General features: G+C 44.7%; 1 protein-coding gene across 4 annotated transcripts; it reads left to right on the top strand.

The window, feature by feature from the left end:
* The first annotated feature begins 6,865 nt into the window (after positions 1-6,865).
* On the top strand, positions 6,866-25,477 carry LOC102571787 (major facilitator superfamily domain-containing protein 1). 4 transcript variants are annotated; one of them, XM_014597464.3, is made up of 13 exons: positions 6,866-6,941; positions 8,709-8,809; positions 11,601-11,725; positions 11,890-11,945; positions 12,716-12,859; positions 13,298-13,456; positions 15,461-15,576; positions 16,395-16,495; positions 18,349-18,460; positions 19,120-19,257; positions 20,901-21,040; positions 21,244-21,355; positions 21,794-25,477. In XM_014597464.3, exons 1-13 carry the CDS (start codon positions 6,920-6,922, stop codon positions 21,908-21,910), a joined length of 1,443 nt encoding a protein of 480 aa, XP_014452950.1. In that variant the 5' UTR covers positions 6,866-6,919; the 3' UTR covers positions 21,911-25,477. The 4 variants fall into 4 exon arrangements, with proteins under 4 accessions (XP_014452950.1, XP_019348599.1, XP_014452949.2 ...); XM_019493054.2 differs by lacking the exon at positions 6,866-6,941 and adding an exon at positions 7,029-7,415; XM_014597463.3 differs by lacking the exon at positions 6,866-6,941 and adding an exon at positions 7,450-7,618.
* Positions 25,478-25,842: the final 365 nt, after the last annotated feature.

The raw sequence follows: 25,842 nt of genomic DNA, 5'->3' as shown, positions 1-25,842 counted from the left end.
CATATTGAATGCCATCAGGTTTTAATCTGCCCACCTTGCAAGCCTATTGAGGTTGGCCTGGATCACCAGCCTATCCTCAAGTGTGGATATTCTTCCCCAAAATTTGGTGTTGTCAGCAAACTTAGCCAGTCTGCTTCTGACACCAGTGTCCAGAACATTTATGAAGACATTAAAGAGTACAGGTTCAAGAACGGAGCCCTGGGGGACACCACTGGTCACTCACTGAGTGCCCTGTTGATTCGATTCCGTCAACTACCACTCTCTGGGTCTGACCTCGGAGCCAGTTCCGCAGCCATCAGACTGTGGAGTAGTCAAGGCTATAGTTGCCCACTTTTTCCATGAGGACATCAGGGGATACAAAGTCAAAGGCTTTTTTAAAGTCCAAATATATGATATTAACCTCTTCCCTGCTGTCCAGGTGATACATCACCTGGTCAGAGAAGGAAATGAGGTTAGTCAGGCAAAACCTACCTGCAACAAACCCATGCTGGCTGTCCCTCAGAACGTTGCCTTCTGTTAGCCTGTTGATAATGTTCTCTTTGAGAATTTTTTCCAGGAACTTCCCAAGGATTGAGGTCGAATTGATTGGCCTGTGGTTTCCTGGGTCTTCTTTGTTCCCTTTCTTGAAGATAGGCACCACACTGGCCCTCTTCCAATCTTCAGGTACTTTGCCTGAGCGCCACAAGTTCTTGAATATCCTTGCCAGTGGCTGCGCTATGACGTCTGCTAATTCCTTTAGCACTCTTGGGTACAATCTATCTGGACCAGCTGATTTGTGGGGGTCCAGCCTCTCAAGATGCTCCCTCACAAGATCCACACCAACGGTGGCCATATATTCATCCTTACCTTGCTCATCCTGCATCATGTTAGGCAGGGTGGTCCCTTTGCACTGATGAAAAACTGATGTAAAGTAATCATTAAGCAGACTGGCTTTTTCCTGGGTGTTGGTAGTCAGCTGCCCCAACTGGTGTAGCAGGGGTCCAACATTGCCCTTGTTTTTCTTTTGACTTCCCACATATCTGAAGAAGGACTTTTTATTGTCCTTGATTCATGTAGCCAGCTGGAGTTTGGTTGCAGCCTTGGCTTTCCTAGTTCACTCCCTGCAGGTGCAGACCAGTGCAGAATACTCTTCCTTAGTGGTGTTTCCTGCCTTCCATTCTTTATAAGCCTCTCTTTTTAGACGTAGGAGGTCCATGAGTTCCCTGTTGAGCCAACAGGGTTGTTGAGCCCTGTGACGCCCCCTGCTGGAGTTGTGAGTATTCCCCCTGATCCTTGGGCCAGGCCCCGACTCACCTGCCACATCTTGATGGATCTGATTCTGAAAGGAAGGGTTCAGTGGTGTTCCTACCTTGGCCCGGGGATGGTAATACTCACAGGATTGATGTGGGTAGTCCTGGGGCTCCACCTCCCCTATACCCCAGTTCACTTGCCAACCATGAAGGCTGTTGCATTGCCGCTGCAACCTGTAGCTCCGTACTCTTATGGCCTCTTGGTGGGCCACCAGGCTTTTGATTGCCAAGTATGCTGCAGGCTGCCACTCGCCTCTTATCCGTAGCCTGGCTTTGGCCCTGCATCGGATCTGGGCCTGTCAGGCCCTTTGCAGGCTCAAAGATGGTTGGGCCCTTCCAGGGCCACCAGGGGCAGTGCCCAACCCCCTCACTTCTTACCGGGGAGATCTGCATAGGGGCGTACTGACTGGCCCTCTTACGATGCTCCTGCTCGTTCCTGGCAGATATGTGTCACAGGGGAGGAGAGGAACCCACGCTGCTAGGTTGCAGCCCGGCAATCTCGGTGTCCTTCCTCTCAGCTGCCTCTTCACACCTGGCTTCTGCTGGGGTTTTTTAACTCCCTGCAGTGGCGGCCGCAGCTGAGATCATCAGCCAGCTGCCACCCAGTTTGATTGATAGCTGTATGAAAAGATGACGCAGTGCCAGCTTGCACAGCTTCCATCCTGTCTCTGCCTCCCTCCCAGGTAAGTTTCCTCCAGTGTTGGGGTGCCAGGGTCCCCCTTCAGGAGCGTCAGGGCCAGATGCGAGCACTTCCAGTACCAGGGAGTGTCCCCAGCCACCACAAGCCCTTTTACCACCTTTTCTATGGGTTGGGATAGACTCCCCTTGTGCTTCTAGGATTGCTTCCTTAAGGAGCAACCACTCATCATGAACTCCCCACCCTGTGAAATCATGGTCTCTCTGGGCCTCAAAAACAAGTCTCCTGAGCTTATGAAAGTCAGATTTCCTAAAGTCAAGGACTACTGCATTGCTGGCTGACTTGCCAGCTTTGCGATGGATTGTGAAAGTGATCAACTCATGGTCACTGTCACCTAGCTTCCCTTCGATTCTTAGGTCACTGATTAGACCATCCCCTTTGGCCAGTACTAGGTCCAGCAGCGCCTTACCTCTTGTCAGCCCATAAACTTCTTGAGACAGGTAGAGCTTATCCACACATGTAAGGAAGCTTTGAGACTGATTGGATTTGGCTGAGTGCTCTTCTCATGAGATGTTCAAGTAGTTGAAGTCTCCCATGACAACCATGCACTGAGAGTGTGCAGCCTTGGCCAGTTCCCTGGCAAATTCTTGGTCAAGCTCTTGTTCCTGATTTGGAGGTCTATAGTAGACTCCTACCATTGTATCCCCTTAATCATGTTCCCTTCATATTCTAACCCAAAGGGTCTCCCGTCATCCTCCTTGGGTGCCAGTCTCAGCTTATAGGGCTGTGTAGCTCTCCTTCACATAGAGAGCTACACCCCTGCCTCTTTTTTCAGCATGATCTCTCTTGTACAGGGTACAGCCATTTATAACCATAATCCAGCCATAGGAGGAGTCCCACCAGGACCGTTATCCCTATGAGATCAAATGACAGCAGAGGCCAGACTATACTTCCCTTTGGCTCTGCAGTTCTGGGGCAACTGAGCAGCAAGTTGAGCAGCAGAGTGTTCTTTCTGGCAGGGAGGGGGAAACAAGCTCCCTGCCACTTCTCTGTTGAATGAGGTCAGACTAGAATAGACTTGCACCTGCCTGGCCTTGTATAGATGTTCCCTAGAGTGCACACCCGGTGCTAGCCACAGGGTATGTCCTTGAGGCCCTGAGCGTGGGGTCATGTTCACCCCTGACAGAGGCCCAGACACTCTCCTGCCACGACTTGGTCTTTTTTTCTTCAGTAGAGGGGTTCCTCCTCAGGGTTCCTTGCAGGCTGGGTGCTGCCCTTGGCAGGTGTTCTTGGGGCTCCACCTCCCTTACACCCCAGCCATGAGCCAGCCTTTAGGGCGGCCAGATGATGAGTCACCAGCCAGCCCCTCAATGTTGTTACCTGCCTTCTTCTCTCCCTGTTCATCTTCTCTGTCCCTCCATTCTGTGACTATGGGATTCGGGACCGTCCTTGTCATGGCGTTCCCACTCCACTTGAGGCATAGCAATCCTCTGGGCTGCCTTGGTTTTCCCCTCTTGACCCAGAGGGTCACTCAGAAGCTCACTCCCCAGCTTGGGCTCTGCATAACCTCCAACACAACAATGACACAAAAAAAAACAAGAAGAGAAAGGAATAATTGGGGCATGGGGCCTCAGCCTGCTCCACTCCTGGATCCAGTGTCTATGGCCCTCAAGGTCCCTTGACACTGTCCCTCTTGACTCAGCTTCCCTGCCGAGCCGGGTGCTTGGTCCTCTTCATGAAGCTGGGACCCTTCCAGTGGGTCTCTGTCTGGCCCCCTGCTGAGCTGCCGGTACAGCTCAGGTGCAGCCCAGGGAGCAGCCTTGCTGTCTGGCTCTGTCGTTGCTGCCCCCACCTCAATCTCCCCACCACTGGTTTTAAATCAGCTGGGCGGTGATTCTTGATTGTGTCATCAGCTGGCACCATTCCCAGCTGGAAATAAAAGTTGCTGACAAACTGTGCGGGTGGTTCATCTTGGCATGGCTCTGTTACTCCTGAAAATGGTAAGCATGCCCCATTTTCAGGGCTTTTTCTTTCCTTCTTCAGGCAGATCTGCCCTGCCTCGGGTCCCGCTGCAGGCAGGTACTCCGGGGTCTCCGCTTGTGTCTCCCTGGGACAGCTAAAATAAAAATCTTCTCCCCCTTTTGTTGCAGGAACTTGGTAGCTCAAATGAAATAGCAGATTTGCAAAAAATGGAAAATGAAAATGTTGAGCTGCCAGGTCTGGGGGAAGGAGAAGCAGGATCCTTGCTTTCAAGGTCACTGTCACCAGATATGGGATCCACGATAAGTAGCTGTTCAAGACAATCAAGTTTTTTATCAAGGTTTGTGGACAAAATGTCAAAAGAAGATCAAGAAAAACCAGATGAGACATTAGCTCAAGCTATATTTGCAAGCGGTACACTTCTTTCCATAATTGAAAATCAATACTGGAAGGAACATTACAAACTAATTTGCCCATCATATAAGTTACTGTCACGTTATTGCTTACCACGTTCTCTCTTAGATAGAGAGTATGACAGAGTTCAAACAGTGGTTATTCAAAGGATTGATCAAGCAGAATCAATGCCTCTGATGTCAGATGGATGGACTGATATACAAGGAAATCCTTTATTAAACATTATGTTAGCAATACCAGAACCAATATTCCTGAAAGCAATTGCTACCAAATCTTCTCGTCATACAGGTGAATACATAGCCAAATTATTGAGTGAAGAGATTGAAAGTGCAGTTCCCTCCAGGGTACAAGCCCTTGCAACTGATAATGCAAGTAAACATGAAAGCTGCATGGTAAATATTAAAGGCAAAATATTCTCATTTAATAGTATTTGGCTGTCTTGCTCACGGGTTGAATTTTCTGGCAAAGGACATAGTAAATGTGAATACAGTTAAGACAATATTGGCAAACTGCAAAGCAATTGTGAAGGTATTCAACAATCATCATGTTGCTAATCAGATTCTGAAGAAATTACAGAAAGAGAAGCAGGGGAAGGAAAGGGTATTTTATTGCCAGGAGAAACTAGATGGAGCTCAGCTACAAAGTGTTGACATAGTTTGCTGTGCACAAAGAACTGTTTGCAGTGTGCTTCAATAGATGACACAGTATCTCAGATTATTCCCATGATCATTTGGAAGCAGATTCTTGACAACCATGTGTTCTGGGTTCGAGTTCAATAAGCAGTCAATTTGCTACTACCAGTTTCAGTGGCTATCAAGAAACTTGAAGGAGATGCACCAAGCCTTTCAAATATTCCAGAGAGATTCGGACAACTGAATGAAAAATCTAATTGAGCTTTTGCCTTCTTCACCTCTATCCAAAAAAGAAGTAAAACAAATATTTACTAAGAGATCTGAGTTTTGCTCTCATCCAGTTCATCTGGCAGCAAATCTTTTGGATTCTCAACACAGAGGACAACATTTATCAGAAGATGAATTATCTACTGCTCTCGATACAATTATGGAAGTAGCTAAGAATATCCCCAACATCGATGAAATCGCCATGATGACAGACATTGCCAAGTACTGTGCAAAAGAAAAGCTTTGGAGCAAAGACATCATTTGGGAGGCAGCAGAGAATATGTCTCCTCTCACATGGTGGAAGGGAAACTGTAATACCTGACTGTTGTCCAGGATTGCTCTAAGGATCCCAAGCATTCCCTGGAAGGCTTTCAGTTCAATCAAGACAAAAAAGAGGAATAGACTAAGAAATGAATGCACTGCTAAGCTTGTTTCTATTTCTCAAAATCTCTTGCTTCTGGAGAATCAGTCAGAAACGCAATTAGTGAAGAAGATGTAGTGTGATGATAAGTTGCCCTTGCCCATAGACTCATTGGTAAAACCATCCTTCAGCAAAAGAGAATGTGGTTCAGGTAGCTCTGAGTCAGATTTGCCTCAATTCGATTCTGAAACAGAACTAACAAGTCGTGCAAGTGATTCTACTACAGATAGTGACCGTGAAACTGCAGAGGCCGCAATGACCTCAGTGGAAGAGAGTTAAACTGTTGAAGTAGATGAGTGGAAAACCCACGGCATATCATGCACAGTTCTTTGGGTGTGCAAACATTACTGTGTCAGCAGTTTTCAGTGCTTTTGTTTTTTTCCCCTTAAAATTAAACAAACAATGTAAGGGAAATACGTGCTATTGTGTATTGTCTTTACATGTTTACAAGTATTCCAATAAAAATAATCTTTACACATAAAGCTTTGAATTTGTTTGAATATAACATTTAGACCACATTAAGTGTGCTGTATTCAATTTTTTTTCTTAAGCAAATATTTAATTTCAAATACTTGTGGCTATTGGGACATAAAATAAACATGGGGTATTTTTTTTAGTTTTGTTCACTAAATATAAGTCAAAGAAACATGCTAAATCAGATCGCGCTCTATCTAGGGCATTGGAAAATTTGACATAAAACTTTCCAATTTAAAATTTTTCAGAAAACCCACATCTCGTCTTTAATCCAGGACTTCAGACACTTCCTCCAGCGGCTCTTAGCCCACAAGAGGCTGAAAAGCAACCTGCTTCCGCGGCTGCTAGCGGGGCGCAGGTGAGCTGCGGCTGGACGTCGGGACACCGAGGGAGGAGGGTCTGCACGTGCGTGGCTGCGGGGGCGGGGCGGGGCATTCGCCCGAGGTCTCGGCCCGGCCCCACTGGCAGGGCCAGCTCCCAGCATGCAGCGCGGCGCCCTTAGCACGAGCGTGGCGCGCGGGGCATGCTGGGAGCGGGGAGACCCCCGCAGCAAGGACGGAGACGAGGACTGGGACGGGGCCGCAATCTCCGCTGTCCTCGGCTGCGCCCGCATGAGGACGGGCCGTGCCCCGCTGGCGTCTCAGCCCCGGGCTGCAGTTCCTGGGCTGAGGAGCGTGGCACTAACCCGCCCTGCGGACCCTCACAACCTAGGCGGAGCCTCGGCGGGGGCGGGCGGGGCGGAGCTGGAAGGGGCGGGGCCTCGGCGGGGGCGGGGCAAGGGCGGGGCGGCGGGCGCAGCCGGGCCATGGCGGTGGCGGCCGAGCAAGGTAGGAGCTGCTGGCGGCGGGGAAGGCCCCTCACGTGACCACGCGGCGTCAGGTGACGGCCCGGTGTAGTCACGTGACAGGCACCATGTGGCCGGGACCTGCGCCCTGGTACCCCGCGGGCTCCGCTCTGGGGCCGCTCCCGGGGCACGCGCCCGCGCTGGCAGAGCTCCTGGCGGCGGGGCCGTGCCGTGCCGTGCCGAGCTGGGGTTGCGAGGCCCACGGCGAGGGGGACTCTCAGCCCCCAGGCCCGGCGGCTGGGCCCACTGCTGAACCTGGGGGATGGCAGTCCCCAGCCCGGGGGGCCCTCTCGGCTGAGGAATCCCCAGTTACGGAAAGCTGCTTGTCGATGCAAGGGGAGCCCAAGATCAGGCTCGCCCCACACAGCAATAAGGCAGGATGAGATCTAACACAATCCTGTCGTCATGTGTCCTGTCACACACATGTGGCCTGGCTGGAGACATGACTCTGTGAGTGGTGCGTTAGATCCCATCATGCCTTACCCTGCACAGGTAGAGGGGGACTAAGTTACTGTACCCAGGCAAAAGGCTTCTGGGATTGAGTTTACACTTGCTAATACCAGTAACACTTCCTCCCATCCCTAATGCAGGTGCTCCATATCCTGCTTTTAAGCATCAGTAGAACTTACAAGATGTGTATTCCCAGACTGCTTAAAGCCTGTGAGTGAGGGTGCACGTACAATTGCAGTAGCATGTTGCTTCCTTATGCACCTTAATGGATTTTTAAAATTATTTTGCATATATGCTTTACATATATTGCAAAGAATACATTGCATATACTTGGAAAAAGTATATATACTCTCCATCTGTGATGTGCCCTTGCCTTGTAGGGAGGCAGACAGAGATGTGGAACAGTTTGGGTGGGAGAGGGCTGGTTAGTTGCCTCTCAGGAAATGGGAGGCCACTTTGGTTTCCAAGTGCCTTATTAAGGAGCCTTTGCACACTGCAGAGGCTTCCCTGCTTGGCTTCACCAAGTGCAGACTGAGAGAGCTGCAGCATGGCAGTTCCCATGCTCCATTAGGAACACCCTGAATCTTACTGCATTTTCTGAGGGGTCCTGCTCTCAAAGGTCCCTGGGGTCCTGGGGAACAATACTGTTGTCTGCATCTCTGAAATAGCAGCCCACAGAGAGAGCAGCTCTCAGCATGCACTGCAAGCTGTCTATATGCATGCTGTTGCACAGGGGGAGATGCACATTTGTATTAATTCTGCAGGCAGCCTCCTGGCAAAAATTGGTTCTGCCCGGAATAGGTGGAAGAGTTGTATTTACTTACACATTTTCAAATATCTATTTCTATCTTCCAGTAAGTTGAAAAATCAAAGTAGAGTACTGGATAGACTGGCATAAACCATATACTTGATAACCAGAATGCTTAATCTGTTTCACTGTAAAGTGAATCTTGCTTATAAACACCATAGATATGCATGATACTTTCTGTATATTTTAGAGAAATGTCTGCCCCCAATAAGAGATTATTGTCAGATTCATGCAGCCAGTCATTTATGTTTAAGTGGAATCACACCAAAACTGAAGTCTTGCAAAGGCACAAAGGTCCTTCTGTGCAGATCCAGCTGCAGGGTCAGGGTTTAGGAAAGAAAGAGGAGCAAACAAAGCAGCACAGGGATGGGAAATAGCAGATATTGCAGTACATTGGAACATCTCTGCACGTATTGTATTTTTAATCATTTTCCAGGTCAAGCTAACACTTGTTTGTAATACAGAATAATGCCAAATTTGTTCACTCTCCAGCTTACTACAGGTTCGTAGTGCTTTTCTTCAACTGCCTCTTGACCTTTGGCTCTTATTTCTGCTTTGATATTCCCAGTGTCCTGCAAGAGCAATTCCAAGGGGTAAGTACTAGCTTGCTGTAAGCAAGATAATCTTTGCCGAAACTTATTGATTATAATCTAAGAGGAGGCTGCAAAATGGTCTATGCATTGCAAAGAAAGATTCTCAATCACAAATGCAATTAAAAAAGATCCAGACAACTTGAGAGGTTGTTCTGTGAAGATTATATTGTCAGTTGTATGTGCTATGACAGATTCCTTTGTCCAGAATAGAGCTATAGATAGTTTAAGCAAGATAGGGGTATGTACAGAGCAAACACAAACAGTACAAGGTATGAATTTTAGGTATTGGTTGGAGAAAAACTTGGAACCCCAAACTAGCTTGTTATAAGGTGACCTATGTGCATGTTACAGTTCAGCAGTTTTCCCGTGCAGTCAGTATCCTGTACAGGTTTTTAGTGTTTTTATGGAACCATAGATGCTTGTGGTACTTTACCAAAAAATAGTTTCTGTTGATTTCACAACATAATTTGGAAAGAGTAGGTGTGCTTGTAATTATATTAATAAAAAAAATTCTAAATCAAATAAATCATGGCATTTAACTGGCTGCTAGTGGATCTGTGACTTAAAATGAGTTGTAAAATTAACAATGCTCTCAAATTCAACTACAGACTTTTATTATTTAGTCTTCCAACTAATCTCCACCAAACCTCTCGTGCATTTCTTTAAAGTTCTTTCTGTATTGCAGAGTAAAGTACTCTCCATGGAGGGCAGAGTGTTGTTATGTTGTATTGTTTTGCTGGAGACTGAGATTCAAGGCACCAACATATATTTGTTGCTTATCTCTGTCAATGATCATTATTGTTAGCAAACTCTAGGAGAGAGCTCAGTTTGCTCATGTGCACCACCTGCTGTTGATAAACTGGCCTGACTAGAAAAGATGGAAAACCTTAGCCAAGAGAGAGCATTATGGGTATGGACACACATACACTTAGAACAGTTTCAAAAGGCAGTAGCTGTTGCATGCTAATGCAGTGATTCTCAACCAGAGTGACATGGCACCCAGGGTTGCTGCCAGATCCTTTGAAGGGTCCCACGAGGCATGAGAAGATAAGAAGATCAGGGTTGTCCTTGCCTGGCTAATCCCTCCTGCCTGACCCCTCTGCAAGGCGTTAAGCACTGGAATATGTAAATAAGTTTTTGATACTGGGTGCCAGTCAATTCACAGAAGTTATGGAAGGATGCCTCAAGTCTAAAAAAAACTGAGAACCATTGTTCTAATGGTTAATTGTGGATAAGCTTAGAATGATATAAATGGAACAAAACAGCTTAAGTTTGAACCCTGGATGAAGTATTATTAAAATTACAGTGGCTTTGCTATATTTGTATCATTCCTAGCTTGTCCACATGTAGCCATTAGAATGTAACAGGGGCTGCCTTTGAAACTTTCTGCTCCAAATGTATCTGCCTCCATACCCTTATGTGTCTGGGCATGTGACTTTCAAAAGGACTGCAAGCATTCATTGTCCACTGAGATGGTAAAGATCTCTGAATAGACCCCATGCTATATCAGATTCAGAGTGTTTTTTCCCACTTCTTTGTGATGAAGGTTCTGGATTGTCACTTAGGAATTTGTTTTAGTTCCTTGCTGCCACAGACTTCCTGTGAGATTTTGGTCAAATCAGTTAATGTCTACATGTTAGTTATTTACCTTTAAAATTAGGAAATTATGCCCCTCTCTCTGTTTTATTTCTCTGATTGTACACAGTTTAGGGCAGCACCTTGCCCGCTGTTGGCTGGGGTCCGTGAGCCCTCCAGTAATATTATATGAGAGAGATGTTGGCATGCTATGTGTATACCACACTTAATTCTTGCAGTTGTGTACAGACAGAGGCATCTCCAGTGCACCTGCATTTATGACTCTAAATCTAGTGATGGGGGAAAAAGTCTTATTCTAGCTGGTTTTCTCTACTGGCTTTCAGAATTTCTGCTAAAACAACCAGTCATTCTGGTGACTGTAGAAAAATGTGATCCACTGTCAAAATGTTTTTCAGGCTCTTTTTTATGGCTGGGATGCTGCATTCCCTGATCATTTGAAGGCACTAGGTCTGCCTGCCACTGTGGATGTCCCCAATAGACCTGAGTCATCAAACTTCTGCTGTGGTCCTGATCATCCCTTTTACTAGTGAGGAAATGCTGCCTTTTGGTAGAATAAATCAGGATTCTCTTTTGAAAATATAGAAAAGCCTTGCTAACTTTGTGCCAAGTTAGGAGGAGTCTTGTCCTACTTTTCAGCAAAGGTTTGATGGTGGGCAACTGGAACAAGGTCTTGTATTGCTGAAGCTTCATTAATTTTATGAACTGACTGCAGAACATTTTGCTGCATTTACAAAGTATCAAATTTTTAAAAACTAAGCTAGGACTGAGGAAATAAAATGGACCAAATATGTTTTGTGGTGCAGTATCCTTCCCTTTTTTCTCGACACTAATCTCAGTGGCATATTTCCAAGCGGAGCAGAGCTCCCACAGCTTCCATCAAAGTGGGGGGGAAAAAGCAGAATCACAAGAATTCCTGTTAGACTTCCCAGCTGCTGGTGAGAATTAGCTAGGTACTGCCATATTTTCCTATGATTCCAAAGAAATTGTTGCATGTTATTCAGAACATCTTAATGATGGTCTTGTGCATGAGCCCACTGAAAGCCTTCTGATCCCATATGTTATGTTGGGAGCAGAGTGGGAGATGTAAGCTTAAGAGGAAAGTTGAAACGAATTCTGAGACGTATTGATTCTCTTCACTTGATTGGTCTTCCTTTGCTGTTGCAATACAGACTGTTTGTATTGACTTGTTATGTAGAACCTAACTTGCCCCAATGGAACCCAACATAATGGCACTGGACATAATGGTACGTTGGACTGTGTGGAAGGCCTGGGGATGACACCTGCACAGTACAACTTGCTGTATGCAATCTATGCCTGGACGTGAGTCACATTTCTCTTGTTTAGGGGAGGGCAGCGTGATGCATGGGTTGCCTACTGGCAGTAAAATAAAGTGCCAGAGCAGGGGGGCTCGACCTGATGATCTCACAAGGTCCCTTCCAGCCCTAAACTTCTGTGAATCTATGTCTGTGTTCTTGTTTTTCTAGTAATGCACTGGTGGTGGTTGTGGCTGGATTCCTGATTGACAAACTGGGAAATCACTGTAAGTCCTGACTAATTAGAGTCTTTTTTTTAGGATTGTAGGATCTTCTTTTTTGGCACAGAGATGACTTTTCAAGCTGTTGGGGATATTGTTCCCATGGCAGACTCCTGTTTTAGTTAGGTTCGGAGGCATGAAATAGGGCATTTTTGCAGGATGTAACGGATGTAGGGGTTCCTAGATCTGCTTTGTGGAACAGAACACAAAGAATGTGCAAAGTTTTCCCTATGGCCTCATGCTAGGATGTGGATCATTAGAACAGTAAAACAAAAAGAACAGTAGTTCAGTAACCTGTTTCTTCTGGCACACAGTAAAATAGGCAAGGGACAAGCCTGGAACTTGCTGTGATCCTTTATCTAGAAACATAAGTACTCTTACAGCAACAACCTGGTGGCTTTGCATTCTTTAGTTTTCTCTCTTTATCAAGTTGCAAGCCTGCCTAAGGAGCTGGGCCAGCTGATACACAGATAATTGAGAGGCCCTAGTCAGTGGCAAAGTTAGGAGTAACACTTATAAGTCTGGAATTTATAAATCTGTCCTTGAGATGCAGAAGCCTTCTTTGATTCTAAACAATGTTTCCCTCACTATAAAGCAGACAGTCTTCCAAAACAGTGGCAAAATAATATGCATTAGAGTCAGTTTGGTGTAAGACCCAAGAATTTAGCTGTCACTTCCAAGTTAAAAAATCAGAGCTCATTGAAAACTTTAGTGTTGTGCAATAATATTCTATGTTGTGTCTTAATTTCAACATATTTTTCTGCTTTGTTCCCCAGTTGGCGTCTTTGTCTTCTCTCTTCTAACTGTCCTGGGATCCTCCATCTTTGCTCTGGGCTCTCACTTCAAGGGAACACCCTATCTTTTGCCAATGATGCTGACAGGACGACTACTGTTTGGATCTGGGAATGGGTCACTTACCAGTAAGGAATCCAAAAATTCCTACCCTAGTTAGATCCCACTCAGGACAAAGGATATTTGGGCTCTATCCCTGTTCATGTAATCAGAATTTCACAGGTTGTGCCTGGAGCCTTTGGTAATGATGGAGTGTTTGGTCTGCCTAATGGCAAATCATATCGTTTTAATCTGTTCTCTGAGTATTGTGTAGCATCATAACCAGTCTTTGTTCTTTTGTAGGAGCAATAGTTGCAGTATGAAAGCTATAGCTCAGGTTTTGGGAAGTCAGTCAAGCCCCCACTTACACCTACAAATGCTAAGGGTTACTTTAAGTAGGGTGCACAATTAGTATCAAAGAGTCTTTGCCACCAAAACCATCTGGCCCAAAGAAAATGGACTGGGAAGACGCATAACATTTTCTGCTACATCTGTTAACACAGACCTTCTTCCTTTCCACTCCCAAGTTGTGCAGAATCGCATCACGGCCTTCTGGTTTAAGGGGAAGGAACTGGCCTTGGCATTTGGATTGACCCTGTCTTTCTCTCGGCTGGGGAGTGTACTCAACTTCTTCTTCACCCAGCAGTTTGAGAGCCACTTTGGTATCCAGTGGACACTCTGGGGAGGTTAGTTTCATTCTGAATTATGTTTTATGTGGCTCTAGGCCCCCTCAAAATAGCAATGATTAAGTCTGACTGATTTAAAAAAAATAGATACATGGAAGAGGTAATGAAACTACTGGAAGTGGGGCTGTGTTTCCCCAGTAGCACTTCTAGCCTGAGGGCACAATGGACAGATGGCCATTACTGCCTGGAGCTTTCCTTTAAGGTTGCAGCATTTTGCCTCTTTCGCACTTACTGTGATATTAGAATGCCTGCAGTCATGCATGAGCACTTGTATAGGTGTATCTTTTCCCACTGAATAAATGAGCATCTGTCAGAGTACAATTGAACAGCTACCTGGGAGGGATGCCTATGGTTATTCTTTCTCTCTCACTCTCTCTACTCCAGTAGCTTCTTACTGAATTAGTGGTAGTTTTTCCTGTGTACTGACCAGTATAAAAAATCCTACATATTTACAGTTAGAGCCTCCCTTCGGTAGAGAAGTGGGATGAAATTCTCACTTCCAAGTCTCTGATGCAGTTTTGCTCAAGGCTTGAGGTTGCTTGAGTATTTTCCCTTGTTATAATGACAAGTGGGATCCTTGTCTAGCAGAAGGTATGGACAAGGGTTAGAATGTTGCTTGGGTGTTCTAGTTATGACCTTAGATATGTGACAATGGTAATCATTCCATAGCTGTGTTTTTGTTGCGTGTCAAGGCTCCAAGGAATCTGGCTAATTATATTGTTGGTTGGTAAGTAAATGTTGTTGTACAGGAACATAACTTCCAGGCAAGCAGGCAAATGTGAGGATTAGCTGAAAACCTTGCCACTCTGACTTGCAGAGAGGATTTGTTAAACAGCTGTACTTAAATAGATTTGCCTTTATGTATTCAGTGCTGTTTGTTTGTATCCTGACACACAACAGCAGCATCAGAATAGCTTCAATATCCTGTATTTGGGAGAATTAAATACACTATTTTAAAGGATTCAGCTAGAACAATGGCTTGTTTGCTACAGACACTTAGGTCACATCCCAGTGTATCTTCACCGATTTCCTTTCTTTGTAGCAGGGCCTCCTTACATTGGTTAGATATGCTGCATCTGCAAGTGCTTCATTGGGTTCAAATGAGGAGTGTTGTTTTTGTTTTGTTTTGGGTTTTTTTGTCTTCCAAATACTGTCTGTGTTATCCTCTCCTGGTCACACAGACATCAAAGTTTCCTTAGCTATTCTCAATAACCAAGACTTTAAAAATCTGGATTAAAAATGTACAGACGCTTCTGCTGTATGTAAGGAAAAGATAGAGGAGGTTGTCTGTAAACAGACATAACTAAGAACTCTTTATAGTAAATGAAAAATGTGTTTGGCTCTAAACTTTGCCCTGTGGTGTTTGCAACCCAGTCTTTCACCCCAGTGCATGAAAGGGAAATAGACAAGATTGTTCTTAGTGTCCTGAGAGAAATGAACAGCATAAAGATCAGAAATGAGTGGGTGGGGGGGGTTCAATCTTAACATCTAAATATTATGATCCTCAAACTACCAGTGTCAGTGTTTTAAAGACTGGTGAAGGTACAACTACAGCTCCTGGGGCTAGAAGTAATTTTCTTTTCTGTATTTCCTGGATTCTTTTCTTTAATTTTAACTAATTTCTGAGGATAAAGTGGAACTGGCATTGGCAGCTCCAGTTAGGTGTTAGAAGCCTTTTGTATCCCATACTGCAGATGATTTGGGTTTGTTTTTGTTTTAGCAGCAAGATGTCTCTAGCAAAGTGCTTTAGTTGTCCTAGCCTGGGATATTGGTAGCTGTGGAGTTAGGGTCTTGAGGGTTTAATTGGCAATTCTGAAGGCTGCATAGTGATCCGTGCAGTGCAAAGGTTCCCACTTGTGACTGGAATAGAAGTAGACAGATGATGATGTTGGAGAATAGCAGTTATGCAAATTGCATAAGGGGGCTCAGCCAGTAACATAAAATGGACTTTGTCATTCAGTTCTCTCCACCACAGGAAAATCTTGAAGTACATTCTTTTTGCAGGTACTTTGCTGTGTGTGCTTGGATTTATTTCGGCCATCACAGTCAGCATGCTGGACAAAGTGGGAATGAAGCAGCTTGGATTGGATGGGGTTATCCAGCAAGAGTCCAAAAAAGTGGTATGTGGAATACCAGATGGCTCTTTCCTCCAGAGCGGTCAGGGTTGGGCTAGGCAAGCTGAAATTTGCTTTCATCTTGGGCTCTGTTTTGTGTGACCAAGGTGCAGAGAAGTCTTAGCCAGAAGGAGAACTAAACAAGGAGAATAAAAGGTGCTGGCTTCCTAGAGACCAGAGCTTGCACTTGGAGTGCGTGGGATAATGTGCCAGCAAACAGTGGCTTAAGATAAAGATTAGATACCAGCTGTTTTAGAAGGTGCTCCTGTATGGGGTTCACAGGACCATGGTGGAAAATGGCTACTTATTAACTGAGACAGAAACATCCTTATGCCAGGTTTTCTGCTTTTTCTGTCTGGTTATAAATATTGTGGGCAATTGGGCTATTCTCTTTTCCTGACATTTAGATCCCATACACTACTGAAGACTGTCCTGTGAGGGAAGTTTTTGCTGATCAGACTTGGATGCTTCCCTTTTCTTAGTAGCTCCCTGTCATACTCTCACCCCTGCAGTGCTTCACTCCAGCTTTTATTCTGGTCAAAGCACATTCTGCTCAGAAGTCTCTTGCTGCCATATAGATGTTCAATCTAGCAAAGTTTACAAAGATACTTTGGACTTTGACTTTCTGAGCTAAAGAAGGGAAGGATATAGGGAGAAATACATAGCAAGTTCTGGAAACCCCAGAGAGAACGACCTGTGTTTCAGCACTGTTCACCAGCAGCCCTTGTTGGACCCTCTAATGCTCTATAATGTAAAGGAAGTAAGATGGTGAGGTTAAAAGTAGTCTGCCTCCTGCCTGATCTAAGGGATCTTTCTCTTTGCAGCGGGTTCAGGATGTCCGTCGACTGCCACTTCGCTACTGGCTTCTGGTTCTCACCATCATGTTCTTTTACAATGGGGTCTTCCCATTTGTGGCGGATGCCAGGTACTTATGGGAATGGTGGTTGCATTGGGGTTGGTAATGTTCCCCACATTGTTATTTGGATACAAAGCTAACACAGTCCAGCCTCATCCTCTCCATCTCTTCATTCAGTCAATTGGGGAATCTTAGGAGTGGAAGCTTTGCAACACAAGCTCGTTATTGGAGGAGGGGGTTTTGGGGGGCGGGTCATGTGTTTGTTTTTGTGATCATAGCCAGCTGTTGCCAAGCAATCTCCTTAATATTCGGTCACAGAACATCAGGGTCCTTTGACTTTTCTGTCCCTTAAACTTATAAACCATCTATGATAGTTTGGGGGAGGGATATTTGTTATCTGGAGCAGAGAAAGCAGCCTTAAAGAAATTTGAATGGATTTAAACTGCTAAAGCTTTAAGCTCTAAAACCCAAATTTACTTTCCCAAAGATGAATGCTTCTCCCTTTACCTAGGTGTGGAAATGGCAAGGAAAGAATCTATGCAGCCATTATATGAAGGGCTCATGAAGTGTGTATATGTAGAATAGTCAGCTTCTGGCGCCATTTGGTCTGGCAGCATAAATGCATTTAGGCAAAACATCTTACTGCAGTGGCAAAGTCAACAGAAGGAAGGATGAAAGCCCCTATGGATTTGGATTCACTTCGGAACTATTGCACCTTCCCCAGAATACTTGGCTCAGACAGTCATGTGCGTGAGCAGATGCCCTAGAGGGTGGCCAGCAGCAAGCATCTTTTAAGATAAGGAATGTATTAAAACTGCTGTGCATGGCAGTTCCCATACACACTTCCAAAGGCATCCAGTAGGAGGGACAGCAGTGAGTCTGGAATCCTGCATTCCCCTCTGGGTCTGACAGACCCTCTGTGACCATGAGGAAAGTCCTTTTCCCTTCTGTTTTTCTGATTTGCAAAATTGTGATATAATGCTACTTCCCACAGGAGGGTTGTGAAGTTTTGTATTAAGGAAGTGCCCGGAGATTTTTTGAATGAAAGGTGCAATAACTCCTTTATGCTTTTACTGCTAACAAACCATTTGGCAGTATGGGATGAAGCAATGTCACTGAAAGCATGCTGCAATCATCAACAAGCAAGGGCCTAGTATCAGAATCCAGTAAAAGTAAAATGAACAGTACCAGGATCTTGGCATGCCCCCTGAAATGAGCTTTCTGGCCATCTGTCGCTTGCTTTAACCACAGTTGGCACCAAGCATCTCTCTAGACATGACTCTTGCAAAGCTTTCTCCCTGTATTCTGTCACGGGATGAAACACCACGCAACCCTAGGTTTAAAGTCATTTTCCCCCCCAAAACATTTCTATTGGTAACTTAATTTCAGGCTCATTTCCCATATAAGAACTGTGGTCCCAGTGCCTTCTGTGTTATTGATTAGCTCAATCTATCACAGTAAAACTGCAAAGGACAGCATTTTGCTGTTGCTGAACTATGAAGCTTACAGTACAGCGAGCCTCATCTCTCCTAAAGAAACAAACAACCCCCCACCCCCCCAAACCCTGAATTGTAGCCATATAAGTTACTGGGCAAAGACAAACCAATCTTGGTGTTTCAAAGTTAACTACCCCTCCCACCTCCTCCAGTTCTCCAAATGCTTAGACCTCTCTTGGCCATTGCAGAGAAGCAAGATGGATCACAAGCCTGACTTGACTGCCCACTGTCATCATCCACCTCTTAAAAAATAGATAATGCAGAACTACAGACCAAACTGAGTTGAATTAGTGCTTTGGCAAATCCTCTAGTCCATGGAAAGTCCTCCCTGTCCAGATGATGCCTGCACTGACTTGCTTCATGCCAAGATAACCAGACGAAGAATCCTAATTATGTAACTTTTTTTCCTTCCAATTTTATTTTTAGCAAGTTTATCCAGGATAAGTATTCTGGCTACAGTCAGCAGGCAGCCGCTTACATTGCTGGAGCAGTATATGACAGTTCTCTTGTTCTCTCTGCAGCAGTTGGCATATTAATTGTGAGTATCAGTACTTAAAACACAAGTTACACGATGGATTGTTGGCTCACACCTCAAGGCCTAGTACAAACCATAGTCTGTGTTTTTGGCAGATTATATGTGCCTAATTTAAAAAACAGGGCCCCAGAGGTAGGTCACTACTGATGCAAGAGATTTATGGACTGGTTTGAAGCAAAATTTCTCAGGTTACTAATCTAAACTGGGTCACAAGTGACACACTTGATCTCTGCTCCTCTTAATTCCTGTTGTAGAGGTATTGTGCAACTGGATATGAGTACCCATATGCTCATGAGAAGCTCTGGACTGAAATAGCGAGGTAATTGGCAGAGCTTTGTACATGAATGGGAAAAGGGTAGTAGGCATACACCAGTCCATGTTAAGTCTAACTTGCCAGTCCCTAACTTTTACTAAAATGCAACATGCTGTCTTGCAAATAGAACCCTGATATTTCAAAATCCAGGTGATTCTAAATGTCAAGACTCTTTGCCAGACTTCAGACTCATCTGTTCCTCTTGCTACGTGAGAGGAACTGGGAATGCTTCTTTAGGTCTCTTTCCCATAGCTAAATTAACACTCTTACATACTCTCATTGAAAATAAGAGATCTGGTGCCTTTCTGAAACGGTCTGTCTTTGAATAACCTGTTCCTTACTTCACCAGGACTATGTTGGATTGAGAGGTGTGTTTGCAGTTGGCTGTGCTGTGCTGACTTTGCCAGTCTTTGCTCTCCTGGCATTCACATTTGTTCCTCCACTTGTCTCTACCATATGGCTGGGGATCACTTACTCCTTTGCTGCTGTAAGTATGCTGAACCCCCTGCATTGCCAGATTATATTGTGGCAATGCTCTCTGCCATCCTCTTTCTAGACACTAGCATATCAGATTAATCAGGGGGTACTTTTGGGTATGCTAGCAGCTTATTGCTGTACATCTTTGATTTGCAGAACCCAGAGGATTTAGTTGGTAACAAATACCCAAAGGATCAGTCCTCCAGTATAACACAAAATAGATGAAGGAACCTATTGGCATTATCTGAATGAAGCATTAAAGCAATAGCTTTCTTTTTTGCCACCACCTGAGCAGAATTCCAGCTTCTCTGATCAGCTGCTCTGACATTTGAAACTGGAACAACCTGATCCCAAATTACACATACGCTCTGAGCTGACCAGTGCAGCTTCTGGAAAGAGGATGTTGGACTATCAAATTGCAGGCTCTGGATAGATAATGGTCAATGTTGGATGCTTAGAAGGAAGGTTTAAATAGCAACAAAAAGTGTTTTGGGGACAACTTTTTCTTCCCAGTTGCTGATAAGCCAGGGGTGGGTAAAAGATGGCCTGTGGGCCAGATCCTGCCCACCAATGAATTTTTTCCAGCCTGCAGCGGGTTCCTCAGCTCCATCTGGCTGAGGCACATGGTACAGCCTGGGCCAAGGTGAGCGCAGCCAGTCATACTGTCCTTGGACGCGCATCCGGGTCGGGGCAGCGCAGCAGCTAGACTTGCTTCCCTGCAACCCCAGTGGTGGTTCCTTCTGGCTGCTGTTGCTGCTGGACCTATCCCACTGCCCAGGCACCCTGGCCCATCTGCCTCGCACCCACTGCTGGGGGCAGGACCTGTGCAGGTAGGGCATACAGCCAGGCAGATGGGATAGGACTATGGGTGGGTGGAGCTGGGATCACGGGGTGGTCACAGCATGGGACCAGGGCCCAGGGCAGACTGTGATCTGCTGCCTGCATGTTCCTGCAATGGGTGTTGGTTCCATGGGCAGGGGCATGCAGGGAGTGGATTGCAGCTCTGCTGTGGGCCCAGGCCTGGGACCCACCCCCACACTGTCACTGCCCTGCAATCCTAACCCAGGCCCCACCCACCTGTCCCACTCCTGGATGCAGCTCCCTACCTGTCCACAGTCCCATCCCATCTGCCTGGCCACATGCCCCACCTGTGCAGGTCCCAGCCAGAATCAAAGAGCAGTGACAGCGTGGGGTGACAGCTTGGGGCAGAGCTGCAATCCGCTCCCAGCATGCCCCTGCCCACGGAACTGGTGCCTATTGCAGGGGCGTACAGGGAATTTGATTGTGGCTCTGCCCTGGCTCACAGCCCTGTGCTATCATGGCCCTGTGAATCCCAGCTCCAGTCCCACCTGCCTGTCTCACTCCCAAATGCTGTTTCCTGCCTGCCCACGGCCCCATCCCAGCTAACCGGCCAAGCACGGAGCAGAGCCACTTAGGGAGTTTTGGTGAGCTGTTGCAGGGAGGGGTATTGACCTGGCCTGCGACAGTTCACCAAAACTCCCTAATTGGCCCTCCGACCCAAATAATTGCCTACCCCAGTGATAAGCTAACACCTTTAAAGCTAGGGCTTGAGTTGTTCAGAGTTCTTTAGACAGTGTCTCAATAGAATAGAAAAAAATTTCTGCTATCATCTCTCTTTATTCTGTGCAATAGGCTAGTATGTGGCCATCCATACCCCTTGTGGTACCCCAGGCCACTCTAGGAACAGCTATGGGGCTTGCGACCTCTGTGCAGATGATTGGAATTGGCCTCTCAAACTTGGTTGTTGGACACATTCTGGGAACAAAGTCCAGGTAAGAGCTACTGCCTTTCATTTTCTAAGCAAATCCTGGTAATGGTGCTATTATGGTCTGAAACTGAAAAGCCAGTTTTGTTTGTGGCTTAAACAAGGCAGAGTTTCAAGACATTATGCTAATGCTTAATTTTAACTGTATTTAAGCAAGAAGGAAGTAAATGTCTTCATAGGGTGACTAGTTTTGTCCTTGACCCCCAACAGTGAACTTAAGATCCCACTGTGGCGCTGGCAGCAGATGATGATTTTTATGCTGGCAAACACCATTGCATGTATTGTTACCTCTGTTAGCCTTAATGTGGTGGACAGGAAGCAGGTAAGAACATGCTTATGCTTTCATCATCCATTTCTGTCATGACTTATTGACTTGAACATCAGGTGTCTTTCAACTTTAGTGTGCTTCTTAAGTGTAAACTTTGCTACTAATGTGGTAGTTTCAAAAACAACATCTCTGAAATGGGTAGTGCAGAATTTGGATGGGGAAGGATTCCCCTTTTGACTCTGGAGAGGCACTACTGATGGTTGTAAAATCTTCTGTAAACCTATGCAGTATTTCCAGTGTTGATGCTCTGCCCAAGGTAGAGGTGTAGCAATTGGGAGTTTCAAGCCCATTCCTTCCCCCAACATGAGCTTCACAAAATATTGAAGACCCAGCTATCAATTAAAAGGCTATCTACTCTATTCTTTAGACTGGATCTTGGACAAGCTGCTTGGGTTTCTGTTTTTTTCACTGTCTGCTTCTATGAATTGCCAGGGGGGCACATTGAACAGAACAACAAAACGATCGCCTGTGGAACATGAGGACCGGCAACCTGCAGATGCAGCGCCATTGCTCAGCGATGAACCAGGAAATGACGGGTCTGTCAACTAGGAAGTCTTGGTCAACCCCGAGTCTGAACACACACTACCAGAGCGCAAGAGCTAGACACAGCATCAGACTTTGCCATTGTTTTTAAGCAGCACATCTAAAAGTATTTTAACATTTTTTTAAGGGAAACTTTAATTCTGCTTGAAGATGGTGGATGAAGGGAATTATTTACTTGAAGGGGAAGCTGCTAGTTCCCTATATGTGGAACACAGGCAGAGCACGTTGGCCATATAGTGCTTAAGCAAGGAAGTGACTTCTTCCCAGGCATAGAGGTCCATGTGGTGCTTCTTTTTAAAAATTAACTACACTGCAGTGAGTTAACTTAATTCATCTTAATTTTGTTACAGGCTAGTATTTCCACATTGCTTTTTAATCTTAAATTAAGGGATGTCAAATGCATTTCACTGAACTTCCCTCTGTTCTTTCACAGCAAGCATCTTGCAGCAGCATTTGCTTACTAAATGAGTAGATTAGCCTTCCATTTCAGTAACTAGAATGATGCTGTGCTTCCTCCAACTAGGTAAGCTTACAAGTAAAACTGCCACTGCATTAAGCAGAGTACAGCGAGTAACTAAATCTCACTATAAATTGGCAAGGCCTGATGGGGTGGAAAATGGGCCAAATTTTGAATTGCCTTGCTACCTGATACTCTCCCAAGCTGTGACTGCTCAGATGCCCTCAAAACGTATGAAACTGATCTAAGACAGTAAGTAAAAATATATGTAACCTAATCCTCTGAATCTCAAATGCTTCCACTAGTTAGTGCTAATATGTATTGATCTCTGGCTTCTAGAGCTGAGTAAAACTACCAGTCTTTCTATGCAACCTCTTGAATGTGATGGGTTAACAATGAAGTAACAATCACATTTTTAAAAAGAGGTGAGAGCAAATGAAGGAAAAAAATGCCAAAAGCAGAGGGTAGGGAAAGCCTTTGGTGAATCATTAAGCAGTGGCAGAATACAAATATTTTGGAGTGAAACTAATTTTTTGTATATGAGAACAGGTTGCAGTGACAAGTACAATAATGTAATGTCTTCCCAACTAGTCGTTGTGGAGAACGGATCCTCTGTTACAGGAAATGTTGTTTTGTGTTAGTAAGAGGTAGTAGATTGGAGAACTTTACACAGCAGTTCCTCCCAAGTTTGTATAAATTTGTCTGAATCTATTCTGGTTCACAATACAATCTAATACAAACAATTTAACAATTAGTGTGCAGGGAGGTTAAGTTGTGTGCAGTTGAAAACAAGAGGGTAGGAGACTCATCTACTCATCTCCCTAATGCAGTTGAACACATCTCTTGGAAAATGCAAGCTCTTACCTTTTCATTAATTTTTTGTCTGAGAAAAATAATAGAGCATGTATTCTGTTGCAAATAAATCAGAAAGACAATAGATCAGAATTCTTTTGGACATTGTGGATTCCTATTTGCAGTCTCTGGGTTTATCTTGTTAATCTTGTAGATGCTAATGTTGTGTGGCACTCTTAAAATGATCTTATGGCACCCTGACTGAGAATCACTATTCTAACATAATGCCTTCTTGTTCTTACCTTCCATTAAGCTGAGGCATCAGCTTTTGTACCAAAGCAGTTGTCTTAATTAGAGTGAGTCGCTAATAGTTTTAAGATTAATGTAAATCTCTGTGTTTACCAACAGCATTTTTTAACCAATTATTAACTGAGTTCACTTGCTAGGTTAGATTATTATCCCAGCATATCTTTTATCTTGCGATTACAGTAGTGTAACATTCCACTCTCTCAGAAATTCACCCTGGGATTTCCATGTAACAGCATTATAGATTGCTGAGGATTTGGGTTCAGGGCAGGGTGGGAGTAGCCTTTGAAACAAGTACCTTTTATAGTAAGTGGCATGCAGTAGCCATGTCAAAGTAGCTGCAGTTTTGCTTCCCTGAGTCATTGGTTCTACAGACGATGGGATTTCTTTTGAACTAGGTGGTCAGCTGTATGAGTGAGTAATACACACTTTGCACTGCGCCCAGACCTGATGCATTGTCAAATTAATTGCATACCATGTCCAAAGTTTAAAAGTTTATCCCATCATTCCTCATGATCCTGTACTGTGTTTCTGGAAAGCCAGTGTTACTTTTTCATACAGTAATGAACTTGGGGACAAAACAATAAACTGTAATTCAAGTAGTCATGAATAGGTAGTAGTCTGGGCCATAACCAGCTTCCTGGAGCTTTGTAAACCAACTGCTTCCTTATTGAGTGGTTTTGGGGATGGCAGCAGCAAGACCTACAGCTCCAAGACAGACTTTTAATTAAATCATTTCTCTCTGTGTAGTACCATTCTTGGGTGCACAGAACAAGGGTTGATTGGCTTGGATAGGTGGCTTCTTAATTGTTTGCATTGGCTGGCTTGGCTCATGGGCTTTGGCAGTGCTAGTACAGCAATAGTACTACTGAGGGGGATATTTTGCTGTGCAGCCTACTTGTGTATGTTAGAGAACATGTACTTCTATTGTATGAACTATGACAATCACTGCAGACAATGGGGGAACCTACTGTGCAGCACATTCTAAAGAGAATACAGGAAATGAGCTTTCCCTACTTTGAGACCACCACCAGTTGGAAAAAAATGAAGCAGAGCTGTAAAGCTAAATAAGGTGGCAGTGCTGCCTGACCCCCTCCTTGTTGCTTTAGCCTTTCCTCCTGACAACCACTGCAAGATCATGGGGGCTTCCAATATCATACCAACCTCATTTGGAAGGGCTCAAAGGAATGGCTCATGTATGCCGCTGTCTTCTCTGCCACTGGCAGGAGCTGTCACTAGTAGAGCTGTTAGGGCTAACTGCTATTCCCACTAGGAGAGCTCCAGTGTGTAGAATAAGGGCTCCACTTGTGATTGCAGCAAAGAGATACTGAGCAAGCAGCAACTTTGCTAGAACAAGCTTTTCAGAAGCATATTTATTACACCCATAAACTGCTGCTTTGTTTTCCCTGGTTCAGCAGAGCGCCACATGTTGCTTATCCCAGAATAAGCCATTTTATCAAGGACAAGCGCTATGGCATTTATCCCCTGGGTAAATCCTAAAAAGGTTTATAGGATAGGAAGTACTAACAGCTTAGGCTGGGACATCTCAAAGTGCATCTGAATGATTATCCCAGGATTACATCACTGAAATCAATGGTAGAAAAGCAGCAGTGCATTCAGCTGCTCATTAAACCCTGATTAGAAGGGTGATGTGTACATATACACCAATCCTGCAATATTTCTGTTCCAGGACAAACACAAGCACAACTTGTGTAGGGAGAAATGCAACATTTGTTCTTAGCCTAGGTGAGAGCATCATCTAACACTGCTGTACAACTTCTCCTCAAAACAAGGAAACATTTGCAATTATTCTCTGCTTGTCAAAGCATATAATGTTTGACCCATTTTTTGCCACATCCTAAATTAGTGTTAATATATTAACTAAATAACCTCTAATGTCCTGTGAAGTCATTTAATGCATTAGCCAGGATAATGGTCAATCTTTTAAAAACTCCCTAAATTTGTATAGTCCAATTTGTTTCTTCTACTAAGAAAGATAAATAAAAAACTGCTTTGCAGACTGTGGTATGACTTCATTATGCAGTTATCTATAGTTGTGTCCAAACAAAATCCACTTAGCTGTTGTCTGCAGTTTAATGGAATAGAACATTTATCTTCTTCATTGTCAATGCATTAACTAATCAAGGATAGTTAAAACTCAGGTTCCTACACAAATCTATTTAGAGCTAAAGCCCTGCCTCAAGAGATGCTATACCAAGCGTACAAACAGCACACAAAAAGTGGAATCTGGGATGCAGCTGAAATATGGAACAACTTGAATTAATAGCTGTTCACAATTGGGATTAGGATGGGAGACATTAGTTGAGACTGATTTGGACCCAAATTCACCCTGTTTTAAAATACTTGGTTTGAGCTGCCATGT

This window comes from Alligator mississippiensis, chromosome 13 (genome assembly GCF_030867095.1).
Source record: "Alligator mississippiensis isolate rAllMis1 chromosome 13, rAllMis1, whole genome shotgun sequence".
Classification (NCBI taxonomy): domain Eukaryota; kingdom Metazoa; phylum Chordata; order Crocodylia; family Alligatoridae; genus Alligator; species Alligator mississippiensis.
The sequence above is the reverse complement of the archived record's forward strand: the minus strand, read 5'-3'. Positions and strand labels throughout refer to the sequence as shown.

Bases quoted from the DNA above. Each gene is read 5' to 3' on its own strand.
- LOC102571787 (XM_014597463.3), top strand. From the start codon at position 7,543: ATGCAGGTGCTCCATATCCTGCTTTTAAGCATCAGTAGAACTTACAAG. The intron at 7,619-8,708 runs GTGAGTGAGGGT...TTCACTCTCCAG, and splicing joins TCCCAGACTGCTTAAAGCCT to CTTACTACAGGTTCGTAGTG. The intron at 12,860-13,297 runs GTAAGGAATCCA...TCCACTCCCAAG, and splicing joins TGGGAATGGGTCACTTACCA to TTGTGCAGAATCGCATCACG.